This window comes from Lampris incognitus, chromosome 1 (genome assembly GCF_029633865.1).
Source record: "Lampris incognitus isolate fLamInc1 chromosome 1, fLamInc1.hap2, whole genome shotgun sequence".
In the NCBI taxonomy this organism is placed as follows: Eukaryota; Metazoa; Chordata; class Actinopteri; order Lampriformes; family Lampridae; genus Lampris; species Lampris incognitus.
The window spans coordinates 53,588,402-53,600,839 of NC_079211.1; the positions used below are offsets into that span (position 1 = coordinate 53,588,402).

Here is a 12,438-nt window from a genome sequence, read left to right on the forward strand (position 1 = left end):
GGTAGTGGGTAGTACATGTCGTGTAGATTTGCTCCCTCAACGTGGTCATGTGATGTAGTATCTCCTTTGAGAACAATCAGTTCCATCATCCTAGACCGGAATACTACTAACCTGTAAACTCCAGAACCCAAGAACACCCTGGCCAAATAGGCCACGCACAACAATACTACACAACAACTACACAACACGCTTTCTGAGCCAACATGGCACGTTCAGCAGGTGCTAATTACACCGCCTGTTCACTCCTCGGTTTCAAATCCGAGGAATCTTTGCTTTATGCATGTGGGTAAATGAAAGCCTTGCAGACTCCTGCACCCTTCCTACATGTTCCCTTTATGAGCCACAACTGACCAGAGCAGTGGCGTCACACGAATAAGAGGCCCGCTGTATGCTGGAAACCACCGGGGGGCAGAGTGGAGCGCTATATGAAATAGGAAAAAGAAACAGAGTTTGGACGGGGGGGGGGGGAGCAAAGAGAGGCAAAAGTGGAAAAGACTGGGAGATGAAAGAGCGTTGGGAGGAGATGCTTTGTGAAGTTGTGTCTGGGACCTCCTACTAGGATTAGATGAGAGAACTGTAGAAGAAGAAAAAAGAATGGAGAGAAAGTAAGAGGGATGCAAAAGAATGAAAGGGATGGCATGCTGTGACAGAAAGACAGGGAGAATGGGAGAGAGGGAGATCAACAAAAACACTAAATGAAAGAGGGGGCATGCTGCGACAGAGGGGGGGAGGGAGGGGCAGATGGAGGGGGAAGAGAGACAGTTTTAAAATGGAAGTGATGGCATGCTGTGAGTGTTCACAGACTAAACACTGGATTCAAGCATGACAGACTAACTGCTGGTGTTCAGCATTGCTCTCTCTCTCTCTCCCTCCCTCCATCGCTCTCTCTCTCTCTCTGTTGCTCTGCACCTCCCTTGATCACAGTGTCCCCTGTACTCCAGCAGGAGTCGGAGACGGGCTGCAGTCGCTGAAGCACCCCCTCACCACTCATTGACAATGTATGAGTGTTTCTCTCCTCCCACCTCAGCAGCATTCACACACATCCACACACACCTCCCATACACACATCCCATACACACCTCCCATACACACCTCACACACGCACCTCCCATACACACCTCACACATACACCTCCCATACACACCTCACACACACACCTCCCATACACACCTCACACACACACCTCACATACACACCTCCCATACACACCTCCCATGCACCTCACATACACACCTCACATACACACCTCACACACACATCACATACACACCTCCCATACACACCTCCCATGCACAGCTCACATACACACCTCCCATACACACATCCCATGCACACCTCCCATACACACCTCACATACACACCTCACATACACACCTCCCAGGCACAGCTCACATACATACCTCCCATACACACCTCACATTAACACCTCACACACACAACTCCCATACACACCTCCCATACACATTTCCCATACACACCTCCCATACTCCCATAAACACCTCACATACACACCTCACATTAACACCTCACACACACAACTCCCATACATACCTCCCATACACATTTCCCATACACACCTCACATACACACCACACATTAACAACTCACACACACAACTCCCATACACACCTCGCACACACACCTCCCATACACATTTCCCATACACAACTCCCATACACACCTCCCACACACACCTCCCATACACACCTCACACACACACCTCCCATACACACCTCCCGTGCACAGCCCCCATACACACCTCCCATACACACCTCCCATACACACCTCCCATACACACCTCCCATACACAGCTCACATACACACCTCCCATACACACCTCCCATGCACACCTCCCATGCACAGCTCACATACAGACCTCCCATACACACCTCACACACACACCTCACACACACACCTCACAAGCCATCACAGTAAAATACCTACTCACACACAATCCCCTATTTTTCTATCTCTGATGCCTATCTCTCTCTCTATCTGTCTCTGTCTCTCTATCTGTCTCTATGTCTCTGTCTCTCTATCTGTCTCTATGTCTCTGTCTCTGTCTGTCTTTTTCTCTGTCTGTCTCTCTCGCTCTCTACCTGTCTGTCAACAGCCCTCTTCTCCATCTCTGTCTATCTCACTCTCCGTTTTATATTGGGCAAATCCCTTCATCTGACCAGGGGTCGCCCCACCTCCCCCACCTCCTCTATGTCTCCTTCTGGACAAAAGCATGTTATTGTTTACCTCGCCAGAATGTTTCTCTTGTATCATCTCAGAAGGGGGGTATAGACACCCCCCAAACAACAACAACAACAACAACAACAACAACACACACACTGACAAGGAGAATCGATGAGTCCTTCTCTGACACCGTCATCTGCCCTCTCTCCATTACACACAACACCATCAGTCTCTGACACCATCACCTGCCCCCTCTCCATTACACACAACACCATCACCTGCCCTCTCTCAGTTACACACAACGCCGTCACCTGCCCTCTCTCCATTACACACAGCACCATCAGTCTCTGACACCATCACCTGCCCCCTCTCCATTACACACAACACCCTCAGTCTCTGACACCATCACCTGCCCCCTCTCCATTACACACAAAACCATCAGTCTCTGACACCATCACCTGCCCCCTCTCCATTACACACAACACCCTCAGTCTCTGACACCATCACCTGCCCCCTCTCCATTACACACAAAACCATCAGTCTCTGACACCATCACCTGCCCCCTCTCCATTACACACAACACCATCAGTCTCTGACACCATCACTTGCCCTCACTCCATTACACACAACACCATCAGTCCCTGACACCATCACTTGCCCCCTCTCCATTACACACAACACCATCAGTCTCTGACACCATCACTTGCCCCCTCTCCATTACACACAACACCATCAGTCTCTGACACCATCACCTGCCCTCTCTCCATTACATACAACACCATCTATCCATCATCTATCCATAATGAAACCATCATCTATCCACAATGAAACCATCTTCTATCCACAATGAAACCATCATCTATCCATAATGAAACCATCTTCTATCCACAATGAAACCATCATCTATCCATAATGAAACCATCATCTATCCATAATGAAACCATCTTCTATCCACAATGAAACCATCATCTATCCATAATGAAACCATCATCTATCCATAATGAAACCGTCAACTATCCATAATGAAACCATCTTCTATCCATAATGAAACCATCTTCTATCCATAATGAAACCATCATCTATCCGTAATGAAACCATCTTCTATCCGTAATGAAACCATCTTCTATCCGTAATGAAACCATCATCTACCATAATGAAACCATCATCTACCATAATGAAACCATCTTCTATCCATAATGAAACAAGGGAAAACAATGAAAGACATCTCAGTGAAAGAGAGTGACACTTTGACAGTTTCAAAGAGAAGAGAAAATGAGTATATTACCTGTTCAGCTGTCGAGTCCAGAGGCCTTACTAACACATCAGCACTCTGCTGTCTGCCTGTCTGGTCCTGTTTAACACACACACACACACACACGTTTTAGAAGAACAGATAGGCTGAACACAGCTACTATAAGGCTGTACTGCCATGTGTGAGAGCATGCTGGTGACCTACACCGACACCTTTACCCTAAACACAATGGCGCCCTTGCCTTGACCTGACTCTGACACCTTTATCCTCAGCACCATGCTAGCCTCGTCTTGACCTGACTCTGACACCTTTACCCTCAGCAACATGCTGCCCTCACCTTAACCTGACTCCTACACCTTTACCCTCAGCACCATGGTACCCTCACTTTGACCTGACTCTATGACACCTTTACCCTCAGTACCATGGTACCCTCACCTTAACCTGACTCCTACACCTTTATCCTCAGCACCATGGTACCCTCGCCTTGACCTGACTCTGACACCTTTACCCTCAGCACCATGCTGCCCTCACCTTAACCTGACTCCTACACCTTTATCCTCAGCACCATGGTACCCTCACTTTGACCTGACTCTATGACACCTTTACCCTCAGCACAATGGTACCCTCGCCTTGACCTGACTCTGACACCTTTACCCTCAGCACCATGCTGCCCTCACCTTAACTGACTCCTAAACCTTTACCCTCAGCACCATGCTGCCCTCACCTTAACCTGACTCCTAAACCTTTACCCTCAGCACCATGGTACCCTTACCTTGAACTGACTCTGACACCTTTACCCTCAGCACCATGCTGCCCTCACCTCGACCTGACTCTGACACCTTTACCCTCAGCACCATGGTACCCTCACCTTGACCTGACTCTGACACTTTTATCCTCAGCACCATAGTACCCTCACCTTGACCTGACTCTGACACCTTTAACCTCAGCACCATGCTGTCCTCGCCTCGACCTGACTCTGACACCTTTACCCTCGGCACCATGGTACCCTCACCTTGACCTGACTCTGACACCTTTACCCTCAGCACCATGGTACCCTCACCTTGACCTGAATCTGACACTTTTACCCTCAGCACCATGCTGCCCTCGCCTCGACCTGACTCTGACACTTTTACCCTCAGCACCATAGTACCCTCACCTTGACCTGACTCTGACACCTTTACCCTCAGCACCATGGTACCCTTGCCTTGACCTGACTCTGTCTTAGACCTTGAATTTTAAAATTGCCTCTCCTTCAGTATCGTGTTCTTGCGTGTTCTTGCAGTATTAGACCCTCAAAAGCACAGAATAGCAAGAACACATGCAGACCCGTCGTGCGTGGATGTCTGACACGTGGGCACACACAGACCAACCTTAATAAGGGTATACTGAGGTTTTGTGTTGAATCCCTGAGATGTGGGAACTTGCGTATTCAGAGTATGCAAGATGGCATATAGCTTTTAGCCAACGCCCATGTCGTTAAATATTTCACCACAGCCCCGTTTTTTGAATTGGTTCAAAGGATTTTTGATATACTTTATTAATCCCCGCGGGGAAATTGTGCTCTGCATTTAACCCATCCTAGCTGTGTAGCTAGGAGGAATGAGCAGCCGCAGTGCAGCACCCGCGGACCAACTCCAGTTCTTCTTGCCATGCCTTGCTCAGGGGCACAGACAGGAGTATTAACCATAACATGCATGTCTTTTTGATGGTGGAGGCACCCGGAGAAAACCCACCACAGACACCAGGAGAACATGCAAACTCCACACAGAGGACGACCTGGGATGACCCCCAAGGTTGGACAACCTCGGGGTTCGAACCCAGGCATTTCTTGCTGTGAAGCGACAGCACTAGTGCTAGCTATTGCATCTTTTCTGCTCTGAAGAATATTCCCCATTTCAAACTTCATGTGTATCTCATTTTGCCAACAATCTAAAGTCACCAACCCACCAACCCCCTGCTGGATCACATAAAGCTGCAGCTCCTGCTGCAGCCACGCTGCCACGATCAATAATCATCTATGGTAAGAAAATGGCACCCTTCATTTATGCTGCACATTAAAGTGACATCCCGTGTGGGCGTCTATTCCATTGCCTACCAAAACGGGGATCGCTGGTTTGAATCCCCATGTTACCTCTGGCTTGGTCGGGCATCCCTACAGACACAATTGGCCGTGTCAGCGGGCAGGAAGCCAGATGTGGGTATGTGTCCCGGTCACATGGTTTTTAAGAAGTTGTTCCTTATCCGATGAGGACAGGATGTTGTGTTACTGTAAAGCCCACTGAGGCAAACGTGTAATTTGTGATAATGAGCTATACAAATAAAAACGGACTTGACTATATAACACACATTCTGGTGAATAAGGTACTGATAGCTAGCTGGTTGGTAGGATTTATAAGTGTGAGGTACTGCTAGCTAGCTGGTTGGTAGGATATAAAAGAGTAAGTAGCTAACCAGTAAAGCTAACCTGGACCGGACATTGGCAGTTTCAAGCTTGCTTGTTCACACCAAGTCATTAATCTCTGTTGACTTGGCAGATAGTTAAGTGCTAATGCTTGCTAGCTCAGGGTGTAAGGGTGGGGTGGCACTGTGGTTGCTAGAGTTTCAACCGTAGCGGGAACAAACTGGTTTTGTCACTTAAAGAAAACAATTTAGCTTCTTCAAGTAATTATATGGTTAGGTGGGTATTGAAATGGCCGAGCATAAAAGGTAAAATCAACCATGACTGGCTAGAGTGGTGTATTAAATTGTAAAGTCTATAGTAAATTTATAAGCAGTAAATAGAATATTATTTTTGATGATTTAACATTTTCATTCTTCTGTGGTTTTTGGCTTTTGCCCTCGGTATCTGCACTTGCCCCAGTATTCCAGTGCAGGTTGCAGCACAAATGCTGGACTTGTTCATATTCTTTATCACGATAAAAGACCATAATCATGAGGACAAGTCCCCTCCTAAGGCATACTTCATGTCTTATTGTCATGGGTCTGGGGACAGAGAGGAGTAGTTGGTAGCTAGATCATACCAGTCTCCTGTCAGTCCTCTTGTTCCTGTTGTCCAGTATGATTCTGTCGTCATGGAGGTCCGCCTCCTCTCCCAGCAGCACCTCCTGTAGCTCCGCCCACTGGAAGACAGAGTTTGTCAGCTGACGCCTCTGCTGCTGGAAACAAAATAAAAGAGCAATTAAAAAGTTTTAACAGAGAAGTATTACACTTAGTTGAACATTTGGTGAAAACATGATCAAACTCACAGTCTTCTCTTACATTTGGCATGTTTCTTAAGAAACATAAAACTGCTGGATGGGTACGGGGTGACCATCCTCACGGGCTTACCTCCTCTAGTTTTTGTCGCTGCTCGTGCTGCTGTTGAATCCTCCTCTGTCTGTCAGCCAGAAACTGCTGCTTATATCGTTCTTGCTCCTGTTGCCTTTGCTGCTGTAATACCTATAATAATAATCATCATTATCATCATCATCGTCATCCTCTTTAGGATGTGGGTGAGGGTATTTCTGTCTGTCAGCCAGTAAATGATGCATCGCTCTCGTGCAGCTCCATGTCCACAGGAAGCATCTCGGACGCAGTGTGCATGCCAGAACCACTATGCAGCGTCCAATGATGCACGTGAGACGGTTGTCAGATGCAGCGTTTTTGAAGGAGCGCTCAAGTCCATTATCCTGGACCCACATGCATCAACGGAGCATCACAATATGCCTGTTAATGTCCACTAGACATTTTACAAAAAGAGAATATCTCATATTGTCTCTAGGGTCAAAACCATAGTGTCAGAACAAACGACTGCTTTAAATATTTTAACGGTTTGCCCCTGGGTAGATTTCTCAGTAGTCTGGATAGTTTTCTGCCTTGTAAGGTTTTTGTAAGGACACTTTTGACCATTAGTGGCGCTACAGAGATATAGAGCACAGAGAGAAAGTGGGTCAAGTCAATTTTATCTGTGTATTTGTTTTCATCATGTTTTTCCGAAACGCATGAGGACACAAATGCAGCCAAATGTCCCCTATAGTTCAATGTAACAACTACAACAACATAAAACATAGAAGACAAGCTTTATAAAGTCTTTATTTAACACACCTGGCACAGGATTACTGCTTCCATTGATTCTGTACTCACTGCTCTTGTGAATGTTTATTTTTTACTGATCATCTTTGCTTATCTTCCAACTAAAGCCCTGCATGGGACTATTCTCTTAAGCCCGCCCCCGCTGGATTTCGGACCATTACCGCCCGCTCCCGCATTCAAAGGCGGAGCTAAGATGTTGCTTGGAGTTGCTACAGCAACCCCAAGATTTGGCATAGCAATTGCAAAGCAACCCCAAGAATTTCATTTGACTCCTCTTCTGTTTTGACTTAAAGCTTTAGGAACTTGTTTGTAGGACCTCCTCTCTCATGGACAACTGGACTGACTTGCAGGCAAGGAACAAACTACACAACAGTTTACACAAGCAAACAATTCAAAATAGCTAGGCATACATTTCAGTTGAGGCGTAACTCATTCACCCATAACTGGTGACACAAAAATACCAGAGTGTTAGGATCAATGGGGTTGAAGTGATCCCTAAGTTGGACTGGCTTGTCATCCAGCTCTGGCAGAATCCACACAGGGTACCCCTGCCTCTAACCCAGCTTTGAGTGACCTTGTCAGGGTTTCCTTGTGACAGCTGAGCAATGCTAATGCAAGCTACAGTTGGCATAAAATGGGATTAGAGCCAAGAACTAGAAAGTATTTCCAACAAGAAAGCATTTCAAGGAGCAGAGGTGTGAGCTCAGTCAAGGTGATGCACGAGAATGAGGGATGAAAAAGAAAGCTAAAAGTGGGGCATCTGATGAAATCTTGGGCTGGCTTCTGACTGGTATCTCACTGACTTCTGACTGGTACAGGTGCAATGGTTCCTGTAAAGTCTCGTGTCTCAGGGGTGTCCGGGTAGTGTAGCGGTCTATTCCGTTGCCTACCAAAATGGGGATCGCCAGTTTGAATCCCCGTGTTACCTCCGGCTTGGTAAGGCGTCCCTACAGACACAATTGGCCATGTCTGCGGGTGGAAAGCCGGATGTGGGTATGTGTCCTGGTCAATGATGCATTAGCGCCTCCTCTGGTTGGTTGGGGTGCCTGTTCGGTGGGGAGGGGGAACTGGGGGGAATAGCGTGATCCTCCCACACGCTACGCCCCTGGTGAAACTCCTCACTGTCAGGTGAAAAGAAACGGCTGGTGACTCCACATGTATCGGAGGAGGCATGTGGTAGTCTGCAGCCTTCCCCAGATCGGCAGAGGGGGTGGAGCAGTGACCAGGATGGCTCAGAAGAGTGGGGTAATTGGCCAAATACAATTGGGGAGAAAAAAAGTCGCATGTCTGTAGCTTTAAATCTATTACAGTAACAACATCAACGGAAGTCAGGGATGGAGGGATGAAAAAAGGAAAAAAGGGGAAGTAGGGGCATTAAACAAGTTGTACAACTATATTAGGGCGTCAAGCTCTATAAAATTTGGTATGTTTACATTGAGAATTAGAGGAGCTAGCCCACTATGACAAGGCCTCTGTGTTTCTCCTACTCTTCCCAGTTTAAACCCGTTTGGTCCACGTGCTCATCCATCTTCGTTGCGGTGGTGGACGACTGACAGCCAGAATAAATGAGTTCACGGGTTTAAGTTCAAGTGTTTTACGTGTCAAACATACTGTTTTGCCTTTGCTGTCTCTGTCCTGTCCACAGCTGGGCACTCCAACCGATGCTCTACTCGTTTTTCTACTTGAGTAAAGGAATTAGAGCATTCTTCAACAATGACCGAAACAGCTGCAGGCTTGCTGAGTGAACAGATATGCTGCAACAGGTCCAGGAGCACGCTTCTTACAGTCCTCACGTGTTCCTCAAGGGCCCCCCCCCCCCGTTTTATCCCCAATTGTACCCGGCCAATTACCCCACTCTTCCAAGCCGTCCCGGTCGCTGCTCCACCCCCTCTGCTGATCCGGGGAGGGCTGCAGACTACCACATGTCTTCTCCCATACATGTGGAGTCGCCAGCCGCTTCTTTTCACCTGACAGTGAGGAGTTTCACCAGGGGGACGTAGCGCGTGGGAGGATCACGCTATTCCCCCCCAGTTCCCCCTCCCCCCTGAACAGGTGCCCCGACCGACCAGAGGAGGCACTAGTGCAGCGACCAGGACACATACCCACATCCGGCTTCCCACCCGCAGACACGGCCAATTGTGTCTGTGGGGATGCTCGACCAAGCGTAACACCGGGATTCGAACTGGCGATCCCCATGTTGGTAGGCAACGGAATAGACCACCATGCTACCCAGATGCCTCGTTGTTTTGGTTTTTTTGTTGACCCAAATTGGTACATTTCTATTTTCAGGCACTCATGCAAATGAAAATCTTACAGGCAGAACATCAACATGTGCACTGTTGTTTTCCTTTAACTGCCATATTTTCATTTTAGCATTAGCTGGGCTTAAACGGCACACTTTTACAAAGTGTACAGCAATCACCAGCAAGATGAAATAACACGATTACTCTGGCTGTACATAGCCGAATAGTGCTAAATTCAATATTTTGCATTGGTGTGTCACTAACAGCAATCTTTTTATATATATATATATATATATATATATATATATATATATATATATGTAAATATAAGTAAGAGGGGAAATAAACAGATCTCACCTGCTGTCTTTGCTGGTCGCCAACTCCTCCGTGGCCTCCTCCTTCTCTGCCTCCCTCACGACTCTCTGTCTGCAACCGCAGGAACTCCCTCCTCAACGTCCACTCACCTGGTACATTCACTATGGAGCTGATGGATGGATGGATGGATGGATGGATGGATGGATGGATGGATGGATGGATGGATGGATGGATGGATGGAAGGATAGATGGATAGATGGATAGATGGATAGATAGATAGATAGATAGATAGATAGATAGATAGACAGACAGACATGCAAACGGAGAGAGAGAAAGAGAAATGGCAAATGTTATGACTTAATATGAGAGAGTCACGTCATCGTCACATGTCCACACACACACATGAACAGACACACACGTGCACACTTAAAGCTCATCCTAAGAGAGTGTGTTCAGGTCCTTACACCATCTGGTGTATCAAGTCCAGGGAGAGGGGCATATGTACTAGGGCATTTGTCCCCCCCCCCACACACACACACACTGTGGTGATTAATTACTTATGTAATAACCATTAAAACAAATGAAAAGTTTGGATCGGTTGATACTTGCATGCAACCCGGTACGTATTTCTAACCAGCAACATACACAGCGGTGACAATATCTCCCGGTCTGAGTGCCTTGATGTTCTGCTCATCAGTTTACCTTGTGTGTGTGACGGTCTTGTGTAAGAAGTGGGGTTGTTGTGAAGCGTCTAGTGTGTTGGTGCAGTGTTGTGTGTCTGTCACGTCTCTCTCTCAACCTTCACCGCTGGCTAGCAGAAATGCCAACAGGACAGCCGAGCACGTAAGTCTCTCCCTGCCAGTACATAGCCTCTCCAACAGCAAGCCCTGTGTAGCGCCTCCTCGTGGCGACACACGGTAACTGGGTACACCTTGGACTACAAGGGACTCGGAGGAGGTCTGGTCCCTAGACGTGCGGTACGCAGGCCCACCGGTGTATGGATATTCCCTGATGCCCACGAACCAGCCCCCAGCTATGGGTTAAACAGTGCCACCTAGTGGATATGTCAGGAGAGGAATAGGCTACGGGAGTAAACCCCTACGCAACATCAACTTCCACAGTGCTGTTGTTTTTGTTTTTCTTGCCCTTTTGTATGTGTCAAAGTGGAAGAGTACTGCTGGCATCGTGTGTGGCTGCCGCCTCTCCCTCTCATCGCCCCACTTCCCATCCACCCCTGTATGTCTGTGTTATGTTTATCGGCTGTCTTGTTTCACCCCGTTTACTGTAAAGTGCTTATCCTAATTAGGGTCGCAGGATGCTGGAGCCTATCCCAGCAGTCATTGGGCAGCAGGTGGGGGAACACCCTTTATTTTATTATATCATATTAAAATATAATATAATATAATATTATATTTAATAGTATTTATAGTCTTTATTTTTATTTTATAATGAATTTTATTTATTTTATTTTCTAATAAAATAACAATAAAACATTTTTTTTTAAATTAAAATATATTTATTTTATTATTGTTTTATTATTTGTTATTGTTATGTAAAGCATAAGTACAAAACAAAACACAAACGAGAAAAAAAAATCATCTATAAGAACAGACTAGTTTATTGAAAACAGTATGATTTTTAAATGACCTCATGTAGTTATTTGATGATGATGATGATAGTGATGATGATGATGTTTAAGGAGGTACGTTATTGGTATAAAAAAAACAAGTCTCACCTGGGTTCTCCTTCCTCCTCCGTCACCTCCTCATCCTCTTCTTCACTGCCACTATACTCATATTCTGGACCCTCTGAGAGTAACGAAGGGGGAGGCCGGGAGACAAAAGGAGAAAGAGGAGAGAAAAACAAAATGAAGTTATAAATACATACAAACATTAACAAGATTCCCAGAAGCATCAGTGTACTGTATCATAACTGCCGGCAGTAACCACGTGGTCATTTCTGAGCAGGCTTCCAGGGTCTCGCCCGGCGAGCCACGGGTCTACAGCTTGGTACTTTGGCTTCTCGAGCGTCACAAGCCAGGCAGGAGCCATAATGACTGACAAAACGTGCTCACAGACCCATTTCCCTACTGTGTCATGGCAATCAGTCGACCAAACATCTGGAATGCCAACCCCAACAAGACCAGCGCTGCGTTCTCAATAAATCTTCTTGCTGCTTCACAGCAACACGAGGACTCGTTTCATATTGCGGTGCGACTCACTTTGCTGTTTTCATTTCTTTTCCAACAAAATCAGTCTTGTGTGTGTCTGCACTATTAGTAACACATGTTGATGCAGGACTTGTTGTTTTTACCAAGTTTAAATGAAACTTGATCACTGAATGCTAAAAGCTACTTTCTTGGATATGTGAAAATAT

At 46.6% G+C, this 12,438-nt stretch overlaps 1 protein-coding gene across 4 annotated transcripts in view; it reads right to left on the minus strand.

Moving 5' to 3' along the window:
• The window catches only part of si:zfos-2326c3.2 (mitogen-activated protein kinase kinase kinase kinase 4), a 246,232-nt gene that overhangs the window by 172,460 nt on the left and 61,334 nt on the right, over nucleotides 1–12,438 (minus strand). For 3 of the 4 annotated variants that reach the window (XM_056289375.1, XM_056289358.1, XM_056289384.1), the window contains exons 11-15: nucleotides 11,798–11,870; nucleotides 10,105–10,231; nucleotides 6,761–6,871; nucleotides 6,454–6,588; nucleotides 3,467–3,532 (exon numbers count right to left, since the gene is read on the minus strand). In XM_056289375.1, coding sequence (XP_056145350.1) covers nucleotides 3,467–3,532; nucleotides 6,454–6,588; nucleotides 6,761–6,871; nucleotides 10,105–10,231; nucleotides 11,798–11,870 — 512 coding nt within the window. The remainder of the gene's footprint in view (nucleotides 1–3,466; nucleotides 3,533–6,453; nucleotides 6,589–6,760; nucleotides 6,872–10,104; nucleotides 10,232–11,797; nucleotides 11,871–12,438) is intronic. The other variant, XM_056289366.1, reaches the window with a different exon arrangement.